The sequence below is a fragment of the Notothenia rossii genome, assembly GCF_949606895.1.
Source record: "Notothenia rossii genome assembly, chromosome: 2".
NCBI lineage: Eukaryota > Metazoa > Chordata > Actinopteri > Perciformes > Nototheniidae > Notothenia > Notothenia rossii.
This window is the reverse complement of record NC_136904.1, coordinates 26,061,820-26,074,378: the sequence shown is the minus strand read 5'-3', so window position 1 is coordinate 26,074,378 and position 12,559 is coordinate 26,061,820. Positions and strand designations below refer to the sequence as shown.

Sequence of the window (12,559 nt, the reverse complement as noted above, 5' to 3'; positions counted from 1 at the left end):
GGTAAGGCTTTTTCTTTGTTGTATGACGGTAAATAGTTTGCCACACATTCATGCCCACTCCTCCATACTTTTCCAATATTTTTTCGATTCAAATATAAAATCTCTTTTAAAATAATAATAATTCACGTAAACCTGGATTGCAATTTGCTAAACAACCACTAGGAAGGGACAAAACGCTGTTATACACTATTTTATGCACTCAGACATGAAACCTTGTCATTTTCATGTATCACATCCAGTTTATTCACAACAAGTATGCCGTTTTCAAGTTATCAAGAAAAATCTGCAAGTCATTAATACTTATTACGCTTATATTTAGTTAAATGAAATCTCTGATCTAAATAAGGAAGCGTTTTTCCACACTCACACTGTTGTTGTTGTTGTTGTTGTTGTTGTTAGATATTCACCTTCTCTGCCGGCACCTGTCTTGCATATTGCTCTGAATAGAAACTGAAAATGCAAATAATTCTGTTAAATCTCCTTCCTCTTGTGATTCATGCCGGCCATTTGAATAATACTTGCACTAATCTTAATATATGGCATACTATAAATCAAATCAATGTGATCTATTTCTACAAAAACTATTAATCCCTATGCTATTCTATTAAGAAAAACATTTCTATGGAGATAGTGTTTTAATATCACACATTAACAGCATCACTGAAGTGCAAAGGATGCTAGAAAAGAGGAATAGAGCACTTGTGTGTGTGTGTGTGTGTGTGTGTGTGTGTGTGTGGGGCATGAGTCACCCTACCCGCCTGTGATTGGATGGTAGTTTATGGGTGAGGGAGGGGCAAAGAGCCTTAGGGGCCGTCTGTCAATCTGTTCACCGCTCCATTCACATATTCATCTGCATGCACCGTCATAGAGAGAGACAGAGGAAGTGAGCGAGAGCCTCTCATTCATAAAAAAAAGAGAAAAGTTCATTCATAAAAGCTGCACAATTCTGCTGCTCCTCGGGAAGAAAAATACAGAGGGGAGGAAAGTTGATGTACAGGTGAAGCAGGGCTGGAAGTGTGGGTCATGATGATGGGACGGTACTCAGCATGACTATAGCAGAGCAGACTGGACTCTAGACTACACAGGACATCCCTAGTCTGGTGAGTTGAATCTTCCGTAACGTACAGTATTTATCCGAGGACAGAGAACGCCAGTGGCTAAAAACCTTTTTCAACCAAGAAAATCAACCTTTTACTTTTTGCTGCTTGTCAAATCTAAGTTATCAGGTCAATCCTATGTGTGTTATTCTACTGTATTGATTTTGTATCTAATTCTTGGCAGGATTTCTATTTGTCCTAGTGCTCTCCTTTTTCCAGTTTCCTGAGTATGAGAGAGCAAAGCTTACCCAGGTTCAAATCACAGAAAGAACTTTTACCAGGTAGCTCCTCACTTTTATCACTAAATGTATACAATGAGAATCACTGTGCTTCATACCTTATTGTCACAATTTCTTTTTCATCTTTTACAGGCATGCTGAAGCGCACCAAATACACTCGTCTGCGCAACGATTCACTGACGTCTCTCGAGGACCGGCCCCAAAGAATGATCCCCCAAAAGAGGGACATTTGCTTAGACTCTGACTTTGCCCAGCTGGATCCTGGGACGCCTATACACCACGGCCCGTCCACACTGAGGGACTTCATCCCCCGTGTGGCTAACATCCGATTGCAGAGTCCTATTTCCCTGCAAGGCCTGAGGGGACAGACAAACAGAGCCCGGGGCAGAACCACTGATGACACACCCTTGTCCAGAGCAGAGTGGGGCTCAGGGCCTAACCAGAGATTTTGTTTTCAACATTCAGTCAATGTGCCCCTGTCGGATGGCCAGACTCGCTCTGCCCTCAGCTGCACAAAAAGACCAATCACGCTGCATCAGATGGACAGTCTCTCCTGGACCCCTGGCTGTCCTCCTTGCTCACATCACAGAGACGGTCTGTCCCATATGAAGACATCCTCTGCAGGAGAGGACTGTACAGCGGTGGGGACGGCAAACAGAGTGGTTCACCATCACATCAAGGTACTTATCACATAATAACTATTAACAGTGCATGAATACACTCTGCTCTGGACTAACACAAATCTTATTGTGTAGAAGACTGCAGGAGTGTGTGGGATGTTACTCACCAGACTAATATGCATGTGACTTTAAAATGTGTTATATCTAAAATACAATATAATTTGTGTCAAACTTATCTTTACTGTGCATAAAGTGAAGCTAACCTCTTATCCAGGGTCTCACTGGATGGTTAAGCAGGTACGCAGTTTAATTCCATATAGTGCTAACACAAACACATTCATGTAAGCACAGGACACACACACACACACACAAATAGACGCACTCTGTCTCCCTGTGCTCCATCCACACCATCACACTCACTTTCGTGCGTTCATCCCCTCCCTCTCAGAAAGAGCTTCCTGTGTTGGCAGTAGTGACTCATCCTGGCTCTCTGCTCCTCTCTGGATCTGCTTTGCTACTCTGTGTGTGTGTGTGTGTGTGTGTGTGTGTGTGTGTGTGTGTGTGTGTGTGTGTGTGTGTGTGTGTGTGTGTGTGTGTGTGTGTGTGTGTGTGTGTGTGTGTGTGTGTGTGTGTGTGTGTGTGTGTGTGTGTGTGTGTGTGTGTGTGTGTGTGTGTGTGTGTGTGTGTGTGTGTGTGTGTGTGTGTGTGTGTGTGTGTATCCGTGTGTGTATCCGTGTGTGTATCCGGTATCAGCTGAGCCCAAGCTGTCCTAGAACCGGAGGTGTGTCCGCATGGGTGATTTGGAGCTGACCACTGATGGAAATGAGAATGGACGGTTTGATTGTCCTTTATAAACAAGCACACACACACATTACACACTCCCACTCACCCCAGCCACACATACACACACACGCACGCACACACACACACACACACACACACACACACACACGTATTGATTTAAGTATGGTCTTCATCAGTGGATTTACTCATCCTGCCTCCAGCCTATGGCGTCTGCTCTTCTAGAGCTCATGGCCAATAGAAGTGGGCCTGGCTAAAGTGTATCCAAGCATGTGGCCTAAATGTTGTCTGGTTGTATAAACTAAATGTCAAGATGTCCCAAATGTACAACTTGTGAATTATTTTAGAAATCCCAGGGAAAAGGCCACTCTCATATCTACACACAGAATATACGCAGAATACATCTCTGTAGTCATGCTAGTGACGTCACATGATGGTAGTCTGTCCACCACTTTGGCCCAGAATGAAATATCTCAGAAATATATAAGAAAGATATACAAACAGTAGTGGTCCTCCGAGGATGAGGTCACTGATCCCTCTATTTATTTAGCACCACAAAGGTAACTGTTATGTATTGAAAGATGTTGGATGTATTTGCTGCAGATTAATTGTTCTGAGTCCGGATTCTAAACATTTGTCCTCTATAACAACTAGCATCTCAAAGGTTTCCTTATCCTGTCTTTGGTTGATTTCTGATATATCATAATACCTTGTCATTTTGTGCCATCATAAAGTTTTATGTTAAAGTTCTCCTCAACTATTGGACGGTTTAGCATGAAATGGTTTGACATTTATGTCTCCCTCAGGGGGGATGGTAACTACTTTGGTGACCCCCTTATTTTGTATTGAGCAGCTTTATTAATTTGTCCAATACTTTGATTTATGACCAAATCACAAAAAAACGAATGAAATTCAGTCTCTGCTGTAGTTGTATTTTATTATTGTATTTGTTCTCATGGACAAATGTTAGAATGCTAACGTGATAAATTAGACAGTGAACGTTAAATCATCTAAACATCACTATGTTACCATCGCTCCTGCGAGCGTATGAGCATGCTGATCTTAACACTAAAGTCCTGTACGCTTGTTTTTAGTTTTTTTGATTAATTTATTCTGCATTAAAAAAAAAGAAAACAAATGCATGACATGCCGTACTTTTGCTTACTTTAGTGAGATTGTTTCTATTCCTTAGTTGAAAGTGCAGCCAAAGTGATCCTTAAACCTTTGATCAAAGACTGAAAGTGTATCAGTTAATCAGTTAATCAATTTGGATTGTTGAGGTTATCAGGAAGTTCATAAAAAACAAACATGTGCACTGCTTGAGTTATAGTTATAGCCCAGAATCAAGTGCAGCACCCTATCCATCACAGCAGCTCTAGGATCATAAAGTAGGACCGGAGAGTAGAGTTTGAATGGCAGACAACAGCCTGTCCCACTTCTTCATCTTTACATGTTTTAATGATACTTAAATTGAGGTGAAACAGGACGGAAGCATTGCCCAAATGAGATGTATTTATTGCTGTTACTACGTGTTTTATTTTACATTGTAATCACTGAGTAACTTTGTGTGTTCGGTTATGTTTTCCAGTACATGGGCAGTGTGGAGGTGACCCAGTCCATGAGAACCCTCGACTTTGATACGAGAATGAAAGTCACACGGTAGGAGGTTCTTCCACACACACACACACACACACACACACACACACACACACACACACACACACACACACACACACACACACACACACACACACACACACACACACACACACACACACACACACACACACACACACACACACACACACACACACACACACACACACACACACACACACATTAATGACAATGCACAGTTGCACACGCACATTAATTGCTGACATGATTGATTATGGAGTAAAACTATGCAATAATACAATTTTTTTTTTAAAAGAAGAAGAGGAAACTCTTTTTAGAAATATATTGTGTGGTTAATTTGAAAACATGTTTCAGAGCGGGAAATCTAATTTAATTTTTAATAAACCGGGGCTTTCTCTTCATCATTTAATATTGACATACTTGTGCAAGATGCCAAAACGCCGAAGGACACATCTAGGTCTGTTCACAACAACGCTGCTGAATGATGTGGAAGAAAATCCAATTAGATGAATTTCCTCCTAATGATCTCTCATAGTCTTATTAAGAGAGAGAGGGACGGGGGTAAATACCGTAATCCATTATATACAATTAGCTTTCAAGGCGAAGAAAGGCAATTCCTGGAATGAAAAGTATACTTCCTAGATAACGGGGTGTTACTTCAGAGTGAATGTGGTGTTTGTAATGTATGGTTTGGCCTCGCTGACCCAAGTGTCAGTTCTCTGATAGCTATAGCTTTATTTAAACAGCCAATCTTGCTGATAATACTTGTGTATTTTCAATGCAGGATTAATGGAGTATGCTTATATTAATGTATGTGTTCTCTGATATACTGTAGCTGAGCTTCTTGTGATGCAGTTTTCTTTATCTCATGTTCTCACATGCTAGTCACATGTCAGCCGGTCGCACCGGATAACATATTTACAAAGGTGTGTGTGTGTGTGTGTGTGTGTGTGTGTGTGTGTGTGTGTGTGTGTGTGTGTGTGTGTGTGTGTGTGTGTGTGTGTGTGTGTGTGTGTGTGTGTGTGTGTGTGTGTGTGTGTGTGTGTGTGTGTGTGTGTGTGTGTGTGTGTGTGTGTGCACATGTTTGTTTGTGTGTGTGTGGGTGCAGGGAGGCAATCAGCAGACTGTGTGAGCGGACATCTGCCAAGACAGCAGTGAAAACCAAAAGAGTAAGACACACACACACACACACACACACACACACACACACACACACACACTGCAATCAACACAGGCAGAACTAGAATAACAGATTTCTTTCATCATCAGCCTGTCTGCAAGGGACTGTCTGCTCTTCTGGGTCAGATCAACCTGCAGTTTTCAGGTAGCAGGATCATCCTCACTGTGTCCACAGACAGTGTGACCCTAATTGATGCCTCCTCCTTACAGGTGACTGCTTCAACAAACAAAATGTAAACTTTCACATTCTCTTTTTATTAAGACATAGATTATTAAAATAATAATAATTTTGCCCTGTTTTTTCTCTCTCTTCTCTTTCTTCGAAGATTGCCCACCACCCCATGCAGGCCATTTCATTCGCCTCAGGAGGAGATCCGGTACGGTCCATTTTTCTAATCTTGCACATGTACAAACTTGTTTATGAGCAAAAAAGGAAACAAACACCCATACTGTACAAACACAGTAAATAATTAGATTTGGCTTGATTACCGCTTGGTTTGCTGCCATTTGTATGTGGATTGAATTATTTCCCATCCCCAAGTCTTGAATCTTTTAATCAACTTTTAATTGGTGGTACAAAGCAAGTATTTATCAAGACCCTGGAACTGAAATGTTTGACACAAACTTCAGAATAAAAGTTTTTTATCAAATCCTTACGACTTTAGGATAACCTTAAAGTTTAGAGAGCCTTAAAGGTGTATTAGGAGTACATACTATATGACTGCAATATAAAAACAGGTGTGAGTACATAGTTTTTAAGGCTGGTATTGAAATTATTTTTGCACAAATATAATTGGTCATGATGAATGTGAAACAGCTTAAGCCTTTCATTTGAATTTGATTCAAACAATTGATACACAAATAAATGTAAAAGCTTGTATTGATTTGTTTGCAATCTTTCCATACAACTTCATTGTTTGAACTTGTCAATGTAGCACTAAACTTCCCTTATAATACATTTTCTGTGATGTGGCTCCTCTATAGTGTAGAAGTTTCCCCCATGTTTCATTATGGTTTCATTGTGCTTTGCCTTACAGACATTTTATTGTATATTATAAATAGATTACATTCAATTGACAGCATATCACAGGATGAAATGTAATATTGTTAGGGTGCATATCCATTTCTGATGGATAATAATAATGCTTAGGATTTGGCCTAACTACGCTAACATACTAACATATCAAGAAAGCTCTTCTTAATGCATTTATCAAAACTGGTATGCACTTTCACCATCTTTAAACCTCACCATATCTTTTTTCAAACTAATTTCTCTATCTATTTTCCTTCTCTTTCCCTCCATGCCCAAATGATTTCCATAATACAGAATTAAGGTTATTCCTCCTGAGTGAAAAAAAAATCAATGCAGCAGTGTTGATGTCTGAACAGCCAGCAGTACATGTCAGTTGTTAATGCAGTCTGGGTCAAACCCTGCTTGATAAACTGCTTGACTGACAAAAAACTGTTATTTGTGATTTGGTTCGTGTCCATAAACGAAGCTTTTCATTTTTAAACAAACAGTGAATTAAAAAGTTGGGTACACACTGTAATATTTCATTGCAATTTGCATACTGCGACGTTGCGCTGGGCAATGTTTTTCAGGGAATAGGAAATGCAGTTTCTCTCTCGGAAACACAAGACCAGCAAGGCTACGGAAAGGATTATAGTTCGTAGTTTAATTAATTAGCTAAAATAATCTTGTAGTGTGCTCTAAGCCTCGGCTCCATTGGCTAGGACACATAGAAGATATGAGGGTGAATTAAAATCAATCTGCCACAGAGGCTTTATGGTGAAACATATTCAGCTGACTCTGCTCTTGTATTAGTATCAGAGAACCACTGATGGGGAGTGATTTAATTAAACAGGGAAAACATAGACATGACCATTAACTGAATACGTCTGCTGTTTTCCAATGATTATATAAAGAAGGAATTATGAATCCAAGGGCTGATTACTGATCCAGGCGTAAAGGTTAAACCGTACCACATAATAAGACTGTACGGAGGTTTATGAGTGACCTTGTGCAAATACTGAAAAATACAGCAAATACCTTTAAAGTGAGTTATGTAATTTATGAACCACATTCTTAATGTTACAAATGGAAAGTTCAATTTATGTGCAATCAAAGGAATCCTTACTTAATTCAATGCACTCAGGGGCTGCTGCAGCTTAATTTGTTCTGAACCGTATAGTGACTATAATGTTAGCTAATGTTAGCAAACTTTAAACAGACACTGCTGTGGAATTATTTCATTAGAGTTTGACTTTATTATTATTTGATCTACTTGTGCTATGTTAAAATGTATGTATTCGTTATGTTGATTTTATCATCTCATGGTTGTCATTTGCGGCCACTGTTTGGCAAACGTCACATAGCCTTGCTTTATGTCTCACTTATATTTTTCTCTCTTTTTTTTATGATAGGACATGGCAGATTACATTGCTTATGTGGCCAAAGACCTTGTCAATAAGAGAGGTAAGAGATGGTTTATTTTTCTATAATGATGAGCTTAGCTTCCATTTGACTCTCTGGCTTCTCTGAACTTCTAACATCTCTCCCCCCCCCCCCCCCCACCGTCAGCATGTCACATCCTGGAGTGTCCGCGGGGTCGTGCCGGCGAGGTAATCAACAGCATCGGTCAGGCCTTTGAGGCTCGATTCCGCCAACTTCTCAGCAACGGGCCATCGCTCCTTTGCAACAATCCCAGGTTATCCATTTGTCTATTGTAGCTGTATTATTGGTATGTTAATGTACTTGTTTTATGGAATTACTTTTTTTTTTTTTACCTTGAGGGCCACCTTAGGACCGGACCTCAAAACCCTTCTCTTTCAAACATGCCTTCCTTTTATAGAGGCTGTGATTTTTTTGTGTCTTTTTTTAGATGTATACACACAGAGGAGAAAAATACATAAACTAAGGTGGCCCTCAATGTCAAAACACAAGATCTCACAAAACACCAGAAGATATTCAGAAAGAAGAAACACATACAATTACAAATAAACCACAGTCTGTGTACAGTGAATGCAAGTCGGTATCGATGGATAGAAGGTCGCCTGTGGTGGTTTTGAAGGGTTTTTTGATGCTGTTTATAGACTCAGCACGTCTTCCTGATGTGACATTCTGTGTGCAGGTCAGCAGTGAGGATCTTTTCAAACTGTGCTCCAGAGGACACGATAACAGACCAGAAGGCCAAGCAGGAAAGTGAAGTCAGGGAGCACTCTGACTACTACAATGTGATCCCAGGAAAGACGCCACCCACTGGCGGGATAGAGGACCTGCGCATCACAAGGGAGGAGAATAAACAAGATCCATCCGAAATACAGAGGGTAAGAGTTCAACACGAGGATGGTCTACCCAGTTCTCAGCAGTTCGATCTGATCAAGTCCAACCATATCATATACTGTATTTATTTTAGTATCATTATATTTCACAAGTGGACAGCATAATTCATTTTTTATAGCAAATTAATTAAACCAAGACAATTTCACATTTAAAAATAAATTGCTGAAGCATCTGATTTTAAAAGGCCCTGTTCAAGATCACCTCGGTTGTTGGGAATAACTTCCCAGAATTACTGTGCTATTCTGGCAATTAAGTCAGCGACATTCAGGACATGATCACACGTCTCTAATACGCACGCACGCACGCACGCACGCACGCACGCGTGCACACACACACACACACACACACACACACACACACACACACACACACACACATCTGTCTTGTGTGTGTGACTCATGTATTGCTGTTGCAGGTTTGTTCTGCTAAGCCTGTTTCGCTGTATGAGAACTGCTCCATCACAGGAGGAACTCCAGCTCCACCTGCAGGTAAAACTCTGCCATTCCAAGTTAAATCATATGATGTATGTGAATGTGTGAAAAGACATACATTGGAACTTTGTGCATGCAAAAGTTTATTTTATAATATTTTAAGAAATGTTTATTAATTAATTAAATGTTTGAATGTAATGTTTGTTATGTATCTGATCAAATTCACATCAGCCCATTTCTTTCCCTCATATTTTCATTGTGTTATTGTTAAAAGGTCATAACTGTTTTGTTTATGCACCATTCAAAAAAATGATACATAAAATAAAATTAGGAAACCAGTTATATTAGATTAAACCACAATGTAAAAAGTACAGACCAGAATAAAGGAAGGGGCCAGCAAGCTTTCTTTACTCCCAAGATAGCAGCTCTAACATTGAGACTGCAGTGGTTCAAACATGAAACTCAACTACGTTTCAACCTTTTTTTCCTGAAAGTACTCACTCAGATTAATATCTAAAGGCATCCATTAAAACACATCAACTTCCATTTTGAAGTTGACAAGAAATCAGACTTTAAATTGTTTTAAAAATCTGGAGTTGGGTACTTAATAGTGGTAACACTTATACCAGCAGTATTGAGTCAAATTAGATATAAAGAAAGATCTATTTTCATAACGCTAAATATTTGGTGCAAAATAATTATAAACCAAGATTTAATCCTTGTTCATGCTTTGTAAAACCAACTGATTCTTGTTTGTGTTTTTCCTTGTTATACTCCATCAGACTCACTGGTACATGAGGTCATTGCTGAACAGTGTGCCGCTCTCTCTGGGACACGGATCCAGGACCTGATCCAGGAAGAAGGCTGGTTCCACGGCAGGTGGGTCATCAACTTGCTCCTCCACCAGTGAATTACAACTGAATGTGTCTGTCTGCTAGCGTATACATCTCCCTATTCCTTTCTCAGTAACTCTTCTGTCCTTCATCCCAGGTTAGGCAGAGAGCAGGCGGAGGGGCTTCTCACCTGCAGTGGGGACTTCCTGGTCAGAGAGAGCAGCTCTGCCTCTGGTCAGTATGTCCTCAGCGGGATGGAGGGAGCCACCGTGCGGCACCTGCTGCTGGTCGATCCACACGGACAGGTCAGAGTTGTGATGTTCAAACACACACAGCATGAGGAGAGGCGAGTAGCAGCTGGCCCTAATGTTTGGCCTTGTTGTCTTTGTGTGAGCAGGTGCGGACCCGTGATCAGGTGTTTCTGGGTGTTGGTCACCTGGTGCGTTTCCACATGGAGAACCAGATGCCAATCATCTCTGGAAACAGTGAGCTGTGCCTGAAAGAGCCAATCCTGCAAAGACACTCACATGCACTTTCATAGACAGTCACATGCATACATTAGTAGAAGTTAACGGTTTTGAAGTGGAGGAACATTGGGCCAAAGCCAAAAAAAGAGCTTTCATCACTTTTAGCAACTAAAAAAAGAATCAACATGTGACATCACTTCCCAAAATATTGTATTATTTTGTCATTAAAGTATTGTTTGATTTCCTGAACATTTGAGTAAATTCTTCACTTGTGCACACTGTGCCTCGCCCTGTGTTGTGAACAGCCGCTGGTCTGCAGAACATCCTGTCTCTCTCTCTCTCTCTCTCTCTCAGGCTGAATCTGTTTGTGTTTACTCAAAGTCTAAGCACAATCACTGGTGTCGGGAGGGAATTACCAGAATGTTGGCAGACTTTCTGAATCTTTTTCTGACATGCTGAACTTGTCTTGTCTTAGTTTGTTTTGTATGTGTTATTGCTTTGTGTTCCCATTTCCCATGCTTGACTTTTGATTTAACGTGTTTTTTTTTACATTCTAAATAAAATAGAAATCACTTTGTAACCAGAATGTAAAGAAACCGATTTGCACTTTAGTTGGAGAAGATAAGGCAAATATACAATAAGTAATGCAATGCAAAAATCTGCATGTTTCACGACAGTGTGGTGCTAGCAGTAAAGACATCATACAAAAACTACACAGCAACTTCAGGGTAAGAATCTTAAACTGCCTCAGCAGACTGGTTTTTATACATTTCCTTTCTGATTTAAAACAATTCACATGGTTGTCATCAATACCTGAAAAGACTCGTTCACCAGAGCCCACACCTGGTAACATAATCACTTAGGAAATCAAGTTATAAACCATGTTAGCTTGGATACATTTAGCCACAAGATGGTGCTCTCAGTCTTTACAAGAGTTTATTGCTCTTCAGCCAACAACAAAATATGCTTTTTGGATTAAGCAATTACACTCTAGGCTAGTTTCTTTCATTTCTAAAAAAAATTAATCGTTTTTTTGGTTTTTGAATTCCTCCATAATGATGTGTGTTTATGGTGTAATATAGTAAATACATCTTATCTCAAACCACTGATACAATGACATACTGCTTTTTGTTATGTTTCGGTGTTCTAGAAACATATATGTCAGAAAGAGCGGTGAAAATGACTGGGAGTAAACAGCTTATAATAATTGCTGCAACCCTTCTCCCTCAGTTTTCAGCTGCCTGTCACTTGCAGATTTTGGTGCAGTGAAAGATGACTGTGTGCTGAAAGTATGCAGCTGACTGTTTTCGGGCTGTGGCCCTCAGCGTCCTCTGAGAGGCTTGGAGGGTCTCGCCCACATTAATCACCCTCGGCGCTGCTTGTTGTGATCGGGGAACCTCTGGCAGCTTATGGGGAAATAAGCAGCCCTGCAGAACACTGATAGAGTATCTTAAGAAAAACAACACTTAAAGCCTTTCTGTTCAGATAAGTCAAATGTAATCACAGATCTCACATACATTCCCACAATCCCTAGCTTTTCGGGTGTCAAAAATAGGGCTTATCTCACTTGTTACAAAGAGCAGGAAATGAATTGTCTGACATGTTATCTCTGCTCTTTCCAACACACTTTATGCACAGGTTAATATGATAGTGATATATCCATCATATCTGATTGAGTCAGTAAACAAACACAAACTAAAAGTGTCTCTCCTCTAAACCAAAAGTCAGATAACTTTTATGAAAGCTGTCATAAGTGTTAAATTAAGTGATTTCAACCAAGTGAAGGGATTTTTCTGCTTCCATTACGTCCCCCTAGATTTTCTCTGAGTCACACAGACCTCGCCCAAAAATAACTCACCAAGGACAACAATGACATAGTGTGTGATGCCTGTGAGGCCTGCTGATGGTCAA

At 40.2% G+C, this 12,559-nt stretch overlaps 1 protein-coding gene across 5 annotated transcripts; it reads left to right on the top strand.

Annotated features, from left to right (window-relative positions):
• The first annotated feature begins 764 nt into the window (after positions 1 to 764).
• LOC307029257 (SHC-transforming protein 1-like) lies at positions 765 to 10,897 on the top strand. Of its 5 annotated transcripts, none has more exons than XM_079665037.1 (14): positions 776 to 1,100; positions 1,300 to 1,378; positions 1,469 to 2,016; positions 4,346 to 4,416; positions 5,504 to 5,564; positions 5,665 to 5,784; positions 5,901 to 5,951; positions 7,999 to 8,050; positions 8,156 to 8,282; positions 8,706 to 8,901; positions 9,333 to 9,405; positions 10,131 to 10,227; positions 10,339 to 10,486; positions 10,579 to 10,897. In XM_079665037.1, exons 2-14 carry the CDS (start codon positions 1,327 to 1,329, stop codon positions 10,720 to 10,722), a joined length of 1,740 nt encoding a protein of 579 aa, XP_079521163.1. In that variant the 5' UTR covers positions 776 to 1,100; positions 1,300 to 1,326; the 3' UTR covers positions 10,723 to 10,897. The 5 variants fall into 5 exon arrangements, with proteins under 5 accessions (XP_079521164.1, XP_079521161.1, XP_079521160.1 ...); XM_079665036.1 differs by having other exon boundaries at positions 1,282 to 1,378; XM_079665038.1 differs by having other exon boundaries at positions 765 to 1,100; positions 1,282 to 2,016; positions 10,344 to 10,486; positions 10,579 to 10,741.
• The last annotated feature ends 1,662 nt before the right edge of the window (positions 10,898 to 12,559 follow it).

Bases quoted from the DNA above. Each gene is read 5' to 3' on its own strand.
- LOC307029257 (XM_079665035.1), top strand. From the start codon at position 1,327: ATGAGAGAGCAAAGCTTACCCAGGTTCAAATCACAGAAAGAACTTTTA. The intron at 5,565-5,664 runs GTAAGACACACA...TTTCATCATCAG, and splicing joins CAGCAGTGAAAACCAAAAGA to CCTGTCTGCAAGGGACTGTC. The intron at 9,406-10,130 runs GTAAAACTCTGC...ATACTCCATCAG, and splicing joins AACTCCAGCTCCACCTGCAG to ACTCACTGGTACATGAGGTC.